Raw genomic sequence first — 12791 nt, 5'->3', positions numbered from 1 at the left:
CTGCAACCAGCTTAGCAGGACTTGGAATGTTAAAGGGGAAGACCATGATAGGAGACCAAAGAAGAGGGCTGCTGAGGCAGCTTTGCAGGTCAATGGTGACTTTAATTTCCTTGAGGAAGATAAAGGGAAGAGTCCAAAAAAATCTCGAGACTAGACTGCAGTCTGAGAATCCACACAGATCGGTGACAAGCCCTTTCCATTTCCTGTTAACAGTGCTTTCTTCTAAGCCTGCCCAAGGAGCTGCTGAAGCTCAGTGGAGCTGTCCCAGTTCAGATGCGTCCTGTGAGTCTGCAGCCCAGTGGCAACTGCCAGCCCTGGCTCTATGTCCCTTCCTTCTGCTCTCTGATCACTTCCCCTCTTCCCTGCCTACTCTCTCTCCTCCCTTATTTTTTAAGGCCTTGAACTCTTTCTGTATTAACTCCTATCTGTACTTGACCAATGTTTGCAGTCCTTTTCAGCCTCTGTACGAGGCCTGACAAGCTGAATCCTATCACTTGGCTTTCCTTGAAAAGGGAAGTTTGTGCACATTCCACCAGAAGTGGCTGGAAGATCTGTGCCTTCAGTGAACTATACAGTTGCGAGGTGTAGAGGGAAAAGAGGTGAGCATTTCCCATCACTTCCTTCTGCAGAGTATACAGCTGTCTTGAGCCCACACCAGACTGAGTCTGTTAATACTCCTGGTAATGAAAAATTGATTACTTGGGACCAGCCAGCCCAAGAGGCAGGGCTAAACAAAGCTTAGTGCATCCGAAAGACTGCTTAAAACCATTCAAGGGGCAAAGAAAGAGAAAGCTATTGTATGAAAACTAGTGAGTATGTCCCAGTTCTTATATTTCAAAGCATCAAAAATTTCAATCTTCAAGGCAGGCAGGACAGCAAGTTTGAGGCCAGCCTGGGCAATTTAACAAGACCCTGCTTACAAAAGGGCTGGGGGTGTAGCTCAGTGGTATAGTGCCCTGGGTTCAATCCCCAGTGCCACAACAAAAATTCCATCTTCCTCACCACAAGTTGGTACTTGTCAAAGCTAGGGATGGGAACACAGTGGGTTAGTTTTTTGTTTTGTTTTGTTTAATACATTTAGATTTTCTATAATTAAAAAATAAAATGTTCTATTTTCCAACCCCCCTGAGATCTGCAAGCTGGAAGTAAAGCTGCGTCATACAAAGTTCCACCTGCCAGACCAAGGCTTCCTTTCTTTTTCCCTTCACTCCAGGGGAAATAAGCAGCTCACATTTCCTGCTTATGGGACAGCAGGACCTGCTGCTTCACTGCCATGGCAGCCCACGGTACTAATTTGTGGCAGTGACTCAGTCAGTGTCAGCTAGTCTTTGTTCCTATTAGTCCCTGTGCTAGTTCTCACTAGAGTATGACCTGACAAAATGGGAACTGTCACCAGGCACTGGGGCTTAGCGGCCTGTCAGTATGATGGAGGTGAAGGGAACATGTCTTTTGGGTTCCAAATGAAGAGCTGGACCCAGAGATCCTAGAGTCTTACTGTCTTGCGTGGGGTGGAGTGCCAGACTGCTGGCCACACACAGCAGCTGCCACATGCCACCCCAGCACACAAGCATGCAGCTTCCAGTCAGTCAGAAATTCTAAGCCCAAAACTGTTCAGGGAGCTACAGGAGCCCCCAGGGTGACACGTGATGGAACAGAGTGAGGTAAGGAAAGCAGTATTTAAACACTGAAGAGGGGAGGTTTGGGGAGGCCATGATGTGGCACATCAAGCTGTTTTGTAGGGGTGTTCTGACTGCTCCAAAATAGTATGCCATTTACAGCTTTGCCTCATGCACTTGATTGGGAGAAAAGGTCTGACAGTTTTCTAGGGCAGTGTGACACTTAAGCTGGATTCTGCCATTGGTGAAGTTGGCAGCAGAGAAAACAGTTCCTGCAAAGCTTTTCTGCCTGCCTTGTTTTCTGCAGGTCTAACATTCAAGCATGTGAAAGATCACAGCCACTGCTGTCTCACTGAAGGCCTGAGCATGCTTTTTCTGGGGTAATAACTGTCACACTACCCTTTTTCCTTGTGACACTTCACACTGATGTTATAGTGTACCTTACTTGGAAAATTTGAGCTGTCTTCTCAGGATCTGCAGCAGTTAAAATACTGAATGTAGTTCACATAACTACAAAATTCCCTGATGTCTCCCCAGCATCTTGAGCCTTGACTGAATAGGAACTGAAGAGCTTGGTTGGTGAGACTGAACTTCCACACCCAATTCTGGCCAGTAAGTTCCGTGTGACTTTGTGGCCAGGAAAGTCACTGATAAAAGGACCCTTTCATATCACAAATTTGCCGTCCCTCCTTTACTTCAGAAAATTGTTTCTACAAACTTGCCTCACAAGGAAATAATGAATGGGCTAATCCTAGAAGTACTCTCAACTTTTAATGACCCAGTCACTGACCTGGCCAGTTCTTCCTCTGGCACAGTATTCCTGAATCATCATCTCTTTCACCCAATTCATTACCTTCTGAACACCAAAGCAAAGGAGGAGTCATTAATGTTAAGGCCATAAACTGTCATTCTGAATAAGCAGAGATTTGGCAGAACACTCATCACTAAATAAAAGTATGCTTAATAAACACTAAATGAAACAGGAAAAAATGAGGTATTGGATATAAAAATAAGAAAACAGCTTATTTTTATCTAAAATATTTGCCATGACAGGAAGGAACTTGTGTGACCTATACATGATTCCAAGGTATGGCTCAGAAGTTACACTTCTTTAGTATCTAAAGACCAACATCAATATTTCAGGTTGTACCATGTGTTTCCTCGCTTGTTCCCTGTACCTTGTAGGAGGTGTCTATCCCTACACACATGTACCTGCTCAGGAATGGTCTCAGGTAGGCCTTCCCTGGTAAGCAAGCATGTGGCTTAACTTCTCTTGTTGTCTCTAGTTCCATTTTTGTTAGTGAGAAACTTGAGAAAAAGGGTATTAACAGAGCAGATTCCAGTGGCCTCCTTTTTATACTCCTTTAGATAAACTGAAATGGGAGAATGAGAGGAAAGATTACTATGTGTACTCTGGAATAACAGCCTTCTAAAGGATTGTTTTACAGAAATGGGAAAAAGGGTGGGCAGGACATACTGACCTAAGATTCTGGGTCAGTCCTGAAAAATCTCACTTGTCTGGTGGATTTGAAAAGGCTACTTTTTTCCCTAACAACTAAGTGTTTCAGGTTCTCAAATCAAATGTTTGACCTCCTGTCGGATATGGTGGGCTTTTAAAGAAGCAGCCATTTATCATGAGGTTAGGATGCCTTAATGTTACAACAAAACCAGACAAACCTCAGTGGCTGTTTAATTATATCCAACTCAGAAGGATATGTTATTTCCATCAAAAAAGTAGTTGAATTGTACACAGGGTCCTAACTAAACTATTTCACCTTCCTTATCCTTAGTTATAAAGAACTCCATGAAGTCTCCTAGTGATCAGAAGCCTCAGACTGTTCTTAAGTATGTTCTTAAGTATGTTGCTACCCTATATGCTGGGCACTGTGGCACTTATCTGAACTCCCAGTGGCTTGGAGGCAGAGGCAGGGGGATCAAAAGTTCAAGACCAGCCTCAGCAACTTAGCAAGCAAGGCCCTCAGCAATTTAATGAGGCCTGTCTCAAAATAAAAAGGGATGGGAATGTAGCTTAGTTGGTAAAGCACTGTTAGGTTCAATCCCCAATATCAAAAAAAAAAAAAAGAACAAAAAAAGAAATATTGCTGAACAGCTTCCTGAAGTACAAAGAATGACTGAATTTCAATAGTTAAAAATGATAATCCTGTAAAACTAACTCTTAAAAAAAAAAAACTAACCCCTACAAAGTAAAAGTTTTTAAATAACTAAATTTTAAAAAAATCAAAGACTTTATTGGATAAGTGTTACACAACATTCTTCAACATTTAACTCTGAGCATACTTAAGATGAGAAACAATTTTTGTCATTCAAGTCTACAAAATGAAATAGGCTTGTGAAGATTTGAAATACAGACAAAAGGTAGCATGAAGCAAAGCTTAAATATTAAGCAACTAAAGCAATATAAGTGATGTCACAACATGGTCTAGATTTTAAATACCAACAAGTTTCATTTTTTAAAAAATGAAAATCTAGTTTGTAACAAAACATCTTTGAGAATTTATTATGAGAAAAAATATTTAGATACTTAAAACTCGATCTCTCCCATTTATTTTGCCTTTATATTATTACTTCTTGGTCATTCCCATTACTCTACACAAAGAATCCTAAATCTTAGTTTAAAATCCTCATTATACAATCCACGTGTAATCCCACCAAGGCTTGGGAGTCATCTGGTTCTTGAAATGAGCCTAAAAGGTACTGCTGGTGTTAGGTATCTGAAAGGCCAAGATGACCCATGCCATCACCCTTGGGCCATCTAGAGTAGGGCACCTGATAGTACCTGTCATCTTTAGAATTTCCTGCTGCTATAGTTCCTGAGCTGACTTTTTCCAATTTGATAAGATATATAATGACTTCATAATACTGAATCTTCCAAAAAGACAACTGTAGGATGCAGTCAACACTTTTAATTACTTGCAATGTAATTAGGATTTGTATTAAGCTCACAAGGCTCAAGACTGCATGTTTTCTTGAGTTGTAAAAAACAATCAGTCAGATAAATTAAATATTCTAAAACTTTCACCTAGAACATTTTATCAATCCTGAGCATGTGGTCATTAGGTAATTCCAAACCTATACAGTAAGATCACGGAAAGTTAGAACACCTGAGCCAAGTGCTCAGCTATCTATTATGTTGCTTCAAATGAATTTGTGGGTTTTTTTTTTTTTTTTTTCTGCATTTTTTTTCTTTTTTTTTTTTTTTTGAATCAAGTTTCATTTTGCTGGAGCACTTTCATTTANTTTTTTTGCATTTTTTTTCTTTCTTTTTTTTTTTTTTAACAAGTAACCAATATGGAATAATCTTTCTGATTTAAAAAATAAATCAGTATTGCCACTAAAAAACTTCAGTTTTTTTATTAAAAGTACGGCACCATCAAATATAAAATGCCTTAAAAATGTAGTACTAACAGGTCCATCTGATTTTCTCATGTTTTCTCCATTCATTAAAAAAGAAAAATTAAAGTTTTTCATAATATGTACTTATCAAAGAAAGAAATTATGGTCTCTACTAAGAATTCGTGTTCCATGCACAGAAAGTTCAAGCTATCTTTATGGATCTCTTCTGGCCACTCATCCCCCAGGGCCAAGTCCTACCTGACACCTGTGAGAATTTCTTGCAATTAGATGGAGGGGCTCTCTGTAAAGAGGTCTACATCAAAATTCAGATGTTGTTACCTCTTCTGAACAAGATAAAATCAATAAGGACAGAGACAAGAATAAAACTTTTTCCAGCTCAGTAAATTAAGAACTAGCTCTTGGAGTATACATTTTCACTCCAAGGTCAACACTAGACTATCCACTTGGAGTCAAAATATGAAAAGATAAGCATGTAGTTATGAAAATGTGCACAAAATGTTAAATACTAGTGGCAAATAAATACACCTTAATATGTTCTAACAAGCAAACATGTATTCAAGATAATACAGCCCTGCTTTATTAAAGAAAGAAATGATCCAAATTTGTTTGTGGAGTGGGGCACTTTGCCATCCCTCCAGAGAGATGTTAGATAATCTTTCCTCTTGTTTCCACTGGCACCCTGAAGGAGACATTGGCCTTAGCACGAGACTATTGCTGTTTCATAAGAACCATTCTAGAAATACCATTGCTCATATCTGAACTGATTAACATAAGCCTTGGAGCAAGCACGAAGTTTAGGTATGAAAAATAATTCAGCATTTCTGCATCATCCTGTGCCCTTGAGGCCTGTCCAGACTGTACTGATAAGAACTTCACATTCTAAGGAAGTTATTGTCAGTGATTCTCCATATGTAAGATTCAAGTGAGTTCTTACGTGTATTCACATCACTTTCTCCTCATCTCATGCATAATTTATTGCAGTAGTTTTAGAAAATATTCCCTAATACCTTTTCTTCAGTTTATTATAATGCAAGTGCCCCTTTATAGACTTTTGGGTTTAACCACTGCCTTAACATTTACTTCTTAGTGCAGCTTTAAAAATCTCCAATTTCATTCAGTCCTGATGCTCTGATGTTCTCTGTCACTGTGGTACAGGTCCATGAAACCAGCAGCCTGCTAATGTCTTTGTGCTGAAATATAGTAAAGAAAAGGAAGAAAATGTAGTTAAGCACAGGTAATTATATAAGAAATAAAGAAGTCCTTGTTTAAATTAAGCCCTATATAGATTTATGGGACTTTTTCTTTTAAATCAGTTAAACTTGACCATTTTTTTGAGGAAAAAACTTACTGCCATTCTAAACCAGAAGCATTTGTTATTTCTGAAGTTTATGTGGCCAAATTCCAACACAAGTTAAATGCTGCCATCTTCACATAATCATTCTGCACTTGAGTCTTTTTTTTTTATATATATATATACATATTCATGAATATTTGCCTACTGACAGGGAAATTTTAACTTTGTTCTTTATGTTGACATACCAAGGTAATAAGAAGTCAGCATAGCTGGTATGGACTACTGGGAAACACGAGCCTTCTCTAGCACAAGAGAGCCTACAGTCTTAGGAAGCAAAATTTATATAATAGAACCAGTCTACTGAAAAATCAACTGAAGATCACCCTGTTTGCACATGTGCACACAGTAAATAAGAGGCGAGTGGAGGGTGCCTCCCCAGAGGTAGACACAGCACATCAGAAGGCATCAAGAGTACCATTTTGATACTGGAAGACAACTGAGGTACACTGGTTAGACCACAGTGTCCCTTATTACACCAGCAAACTTGATTACTGACAAAGCTTACTTTACTTCACCACAGCTCCGACAAAAAACAGGACTCAAGCATGTGCTTACAGAGAGCAAGGCTTATAAAAATTACTGCCAAGTAGCATGACCAATGCCCAACATTACCAACCTCCTAATATCACAAAGTAGTAAGAATCCCACTGAAACCCTCTATAATCAATGGGAGCTTCTCTCAATGTGGGAGCTTAAGTGCCAATGAAAGTTTGAACTCCAGAAGAAGTGATCCATGGAAAGAAACATGAGTTTGTTTACTTGTTTGTTTTTTGTCAAATGCATTTTTAAACCAGAGATATGGTATTTTGGTGAAATAATAACACACAAACAATGCAAAAAAGGAAAAATGAAACCACCCCATCCTTCTCAATGTTTAACTTCCAAACAAAGTAGGCGACTTTCCTGTGGTATTATTTAACAGAACACTTGACTTTATGTTAACTTCCCAGTGTTGTCGTGCTTCATCTGCTTAGTGGATCAAGGCCTATAAGATAAATTCCACAGGACATCCTATCACATTTCTTTACAAACAATGAAAAATGACTTGTAGCCATAAATAATGCACACATCAATATGAAAGGCGGAGGCAGTCCTCGCTTCTGAAGAAAAAGAATGATTAAGTTTTATAATTCCACGTTAAGAAAAGTTACTTTCTAAAAGTAAGAGATCCAGCTTATATGATCACAATCCTCACAGATTTAGACTCACATAAAACTTTTTTGAGAGAAAAAAGGTTCAATGCCACATATGATTCCATTTCCTTCTATTTTTGAGTCTCAAAACCTGACTGATCTTCCTGAGGCCTCCTCAAGTTCAGTTAAGATCAGAGCAGGAAAGCCAAGGATTCCTATGAGAGGGGCAGAAAACCGAAACCACTGTTCCCTCAAGAGATCACTGTAAGGTAGCTACCACCATTACAGATGAGTCCCAAATTCAACCAGTCTCTGATCTAAAAATGCCCTTCTGACACAGCTTGCAAATTATAACTCATTTGCAACTATTTAGCTCTTCAGTAGCTGCAAAAATACCAGGTTAACAGCGCTGCCCCTACCCCAAAAGAAAGGCTAAATACTTACTACTTATATTAAGAAAGTAATGAAAGATCATAAATTCAAAAGGAGCACAGCAACAACACAAAAATCCCTGAACTTTTCCTACCAAATAAGAGTCCAAAATAAGCCATTCAGGCATCATCTAGGAAATCAATAAAAGCTTATGGAAATAGATTATAACTACATTTCAGTATTTTACCACCCCTGGAATTCTTACCTTATGTAAATGACAATGGTTCTGAGATGAATTCAACATTGTGTGTGTGTGTGTGTGTGTGTGTATTCATACTTATGTATACAGGAAGAAGCAATCACTCATAGGAAATTAAAGACATGAATATAAAAGTGACAAAGATTGAAATAGGGAAAAAAATGAAGAAACCCAGTACTTGATTTTCATGGATACGCAGCTATTTGATATAATTCTTCAAAGAAACTCCCAACTGCTACCATCCTACAAGAAACTGTGCTCAATTTATGGAAACTCACAGGAAGCTCTGCTTCTTCATCACAGCAGGTAGAATCAATTAAAAGTTATTTTCACTCATTAAAGCTATCACCTACATGAAGTACATCCAGCTATCAAGGTCAATGAAAACTAAAGAAAAAGGACTAATGAATTCTTTGAAATCTAGCCTAGTCTACTTCAGGAATGATTAAGTGATGACATGATGCCCTCTTCACTTCGTGGCAGGGCTTCAAACAGACAGACCTGCCCGTTTCACTGTTAACTTCAATGCTCCCAGTCTGAATCCACAGTGGTCTGTCAGACACTGTAAGGGAGCAGCAGGACTCGTCACTGTCTGATGTAATAGCTGCCATTTGTTGAGACCTATGGTAGAAAAAACCAAGTTAACAAAAATAGAGCAGTCATTTGAGTTCTTTTTCATCTATTTTACAAAAAAAAATAATTTAAAAATAAGACCAAAATTCAGTTGAATTTTCATAATGAATGTATTCTGGATAAACTGCTGGCTTCACAGAATGCGAAGCTTTGATACTACAAGACTTGAGAGCCGAGCAGACACACTAGCCTCGGCCAGGAGGGGGCACACTCCAGCTCAAGTCCAAGCAGCAGCAAAATGCCAGGGGTACATAACTATGCTGCCCTCCAAGAAAACTTAGAAGCAAAAGGGGACTCACATTTAATGTTCCTGACCCCAAAAAAGTAACTGCTAACCCTAGCCTAGGGTTGGGGCAATTCTGATCTTCAACAAGGTCTGCAGTATCCTCCCTCGTATCACATCATTCACAAACTCTGAAGACCTGTTTCCAGAAGACCATCCATCATCTTAAGCCCCTTTTCCTTCCACAGGGATGACCACCTTGCATACTATTCAGGACCTAACATTTATGAGGTGATAACTGGTTGAAAAATAGCAGTTATGATGAGTTAAACCTCAGGCTTTCACAACAGAGACTCCAAATACTAAGCATAATTCCAATGAAGGACTGGTCTTTTAAGCTTTCATTTAACATATTTGCTTGTTTGCTTACCACCTCTTCCCTAGATTAAGTACAAATAAGAATCAATTCACCTGTCACTTCAGTGTACTCAACTCAAGGGTCACTGATTTAGATAGTTTTAAGATTCTAATCAGAAGCAGTCACATATGATAAAAAAAGTTTTTTAAAAGGGCTTTCTGACATTGAAAAGGAAAAATCCTGTATATACCTAAGGTTTAAATATAATTATCTCTGAGTTTTAATCTAGATGAAAACAATTTTTAAATGAGGTTTAATAATGAGGTTATTTTGCAAGGGAAAAATTAAATATACTATAACTATAACCCAGTAATCATGCAAGAAAAAGGAATCTGAATGCACTAGAGGACTTCTCTTTGGAAACTGTCCCTAAGTAAAACTTCTGTTAGGTTCCAACAATCATTCTAAAGAATCTGTTTTTTGATTCTAAAGCAGGGAGCTAAGATACATCAAAGAATGATCTATCTCATCTTCTCCTATATATTTCCTCCTTGGCAAGTTCCTGGAATGCTATATAAAATATCAATATGCCAGTTCCCTCCACAGCGCCTGGCTTGTGAGTCTGGTGCTAATATTTAACGTGAGTTTCCCTTCAATGCTTCCAGGGTCTCCATGTTCTCTTTAGAAATTCATCACCATGCAGGATCTGCGTTAGGAAGAGCCAGGGAGCCTGGCTGTGACGCAGTGAAAGGAGGGATACCCCCCTGGAAGGCGCGATTTCCCTGGAAGTTCCTCATTTGGTCCTTTAAGAGAAAGCTGCTGCGAAGGCCCTATTCCTGGGAGGCAGCAGAGATCTAAAGGCACAAATCAGAACAGGGTGTCAACAGTCAGTCCCCCTTTTGGAGTGAAAGAAGGAAGTAGAAGAGGTCATGCTCTCAGTGCAAAGTCCAGCATTGAAAACTCAACGATTAAGATTATACACATGTACCTATTAGTTCACTAAACACTCAATATAGATTTTAATACAAGGGGATGCAACACAGAAGAACCGGAAATGAATAAATAGTACCTCATTTTACAAGACATTCTGGTTTTCTAGCCTTAGTGCTCTTTTTCTAACCAGTTATTTTTCTAGTTTTGGACAAACTGCACATAGTTCTTCCCAGCACACCAGGACTCACACCTAGATGCGCCACTCCCTGCAAAATTCCTTGCTAAAATCTAAACTGGGAGAAATCATAGGTTTGTAATCAACAACATCTCAAAAATGAATCATGGGTAAAAATGACTATCCTTTGGAAAATAGGGCCATGAAACATAAATCTTGGCCTTGAAATGTTAAGTATATCCCTCCTGGGAAGGGAAACAGCTTCCTTCTCAATCAAACCAGTAGCCACGCAATTTTTTCAAATTAATATCCACTGCTTACTGCTCACCAAAACATTAAAATAACAAAATGCCAAGGTCCCAAGGGAACACAACATCTGTGCAAATCCACAGTTACTTAAAATCTGACAGGTATAGCTTTGTGGTTCTAACACCTTTGTCATTGTCAAGCTCTGACAGGAGCTTCATGCAAGGAGCTCAGTCTTCTCAGAGCCAGGGGAAGGATTTGGGAGGTACAGGCCATGGGAGGTGGTGATCAGTTGTTAGTACATATCCTATCCATACATAAGTAGATGATCATTTCTAATCACGCCACGCCCTGTGCTTGCCACAGAGTGGAAATGGGAGTTACATACGTGAGTGAAGTACGTTACATGAAGAGTAAAAATATGCTAATGTGAGCTAAATAGGAGTTTTCATCATGGTGTCCTGTGACCTCCAACCTACCTACCCTCCTCAAATGCCAGTTAAAATCAGTGAGTTCATGCTACTTCTAGAAATCTGTGAATAATCATACCGTGATGACTGGAATAATCACACTGATTATTGAAACCTAAATAACATTTTTTCATTTAAAATGAATGTATGTCACAAAAAATAGTTATCAAAAACCATCAGAATGAAATTTCTCTGCCATTTACACAAAGATGGTGTTAATGATAGGAAGTACTTATGTAGGTCTTGTGCCAGGCACTTCTCTAGTGCTTTAAATATCTAAATTCTCACCATTACCTTAAGAAGAGTTACTATTATTCTGCCATTTCACAGATGATGATACTGAGGTAACTTGCCTGACTTGTCAAGTTGTGAATCTATGCTATCAGGCTCAGAAGCTTGTACTTTCGACCACATATCTAAAAAGTGAAAGAGATGATTCTTTGCTCAATAAAAGCCTGCTACCACACGCTACTGATGCAAAACTGATAATGCTCCAGCTTACCTGCATCACTGGCAAATCGTATACTCATAAGGACCCGCTTGTATATCTTACAATCAGCTGGATGACACTCCCATATTTCTACAAAAACACTCTCCTCAGGCAACCAAAAACTTCTAATATATTTTACCTGTGGGGAAAAACTATACTCCTAGGGTTTTCAACAGCTTTTAAGTGAATCTCTGGGCTGAAAGAACTGAGCAGGACGCACTGAGTGTAACAAAACTATGTTAAATAGTTTTTTTAAAAAAAGGAAAAGACACTCTTGCTAAAACTTGCTATGAATTATTATAAAGACAAGGTTTTTAATTTTCAAAAAAAGGCGGGGAGGTGGTGTGTGATCATAAAAACCTAACACTTCAGCTAAGGAGTACTTGTTTTTGCTTCTTGATACCGACACCAGTACAGAATGACCATGAGTTTTAATCATGGTTTCTGATTAAGAGTCAGATTTCTAAGCAACATAAAGTGGCAACTGTCACATTCTATAAGGAAAAGTTCTATATTTAAATGACAATTGTTTTCAATTTATTTAAGAGACCTTACCAAATAATTGGGAATTTGAAGAAAAATATTTAATTCATGTTTAAACTAAGTTTTAAGAATGGCCTGTTTTCAACATCAAAGCTTTATGAAATTGTTTTACAAAGAAAAGGTGAACTCCAATAGCAAGACTGTGGAACCAACCTAGATGCCCTTCAATAGACAAATGGATAAAAAAAATGTGGCATTTATACACAATGGAGTATTACTCTGCATTAAAAAATGACAAAATCATAGAATTTGCAGGGAAATGGATGGCATTAGAGCAGATTATGCTAAGTGAAGCTAGCCAATCCCTAAAAAACAAATGCCAAATGTCTTCTTTGATATAAGGAGAGTAACTAAGAACAGAGTAGGGACGAAGAGCAGGAGAAGAAGATTAACATTAAACAGGGACGAGAGGTGGGAGGGAAAGGGAGAGAGAAGGGAAATTGCATGGAAATGGAAGGAGACCCTCAGGGTTATACAAAATTACATACAAGAGGAAGTGAGGGGAAAGGGAAAAAAAATACAAGGGGGAGAAATGAATGACAGTAGAGGGGGTAGAGAGAGAAGAGGGGAGGGAGGGGAGGGGAGGGGGAGTAGTAGGAGGAAGTAGGAAA

General features: G+C 38.7%; 1 protein-coding gene across 3 annotated transcripts in view; it reads right to left on the bottom strand.

Moving 5' to 3' along the window:
- Positions 1-4880: 4880 nt before the first annotated feature.
- The window catches only part of Pwwp2a (PWWP domain containing 2A), a 37651-nt gene continuing 29740 nt past the window's right edge, over positions 4881-12791 (bottom strand). For 2 of the 3 annotated variants that reach the window (XM_015492565.2, XM_048816209.1), the window contains exon 3: positions 4881-6181. Coding sequence is in view for 1 of the 3 variants with exons in the window: in XM_048816209.1 (XP_048672166.1) it covers positions 6168-6181 (14 nt within the window). In the remaining 2 variants the exon portion in view is untranslated. Of the gene's footprint in view, positions 6182-8610; positions 8731-12791 lie in introns of those variants that run through there. The other variant, XM_048816203.1, reaches the window with a different exon arrangement.

The sequence above is a fragment of the Marmota marmota genome, unplaced genomic scaffold, assembly GCF_001458135.2.
Source record: "Marmota marmota marmota unplaced genomic scaffold, marMar, whole genome shotgun sequence".
NCBI classification, from domain to species: domain Eukaryota; kingdom Metazoa; phylum Chordata; class Mammalia; order Rodentia; family Sciuridae; genus Marmota; species Marmota marmota.
Note: the sequence above shows the minus strand (reverse complement) of the source record. Positions and strands in the feature narration are given on the sequence as shown.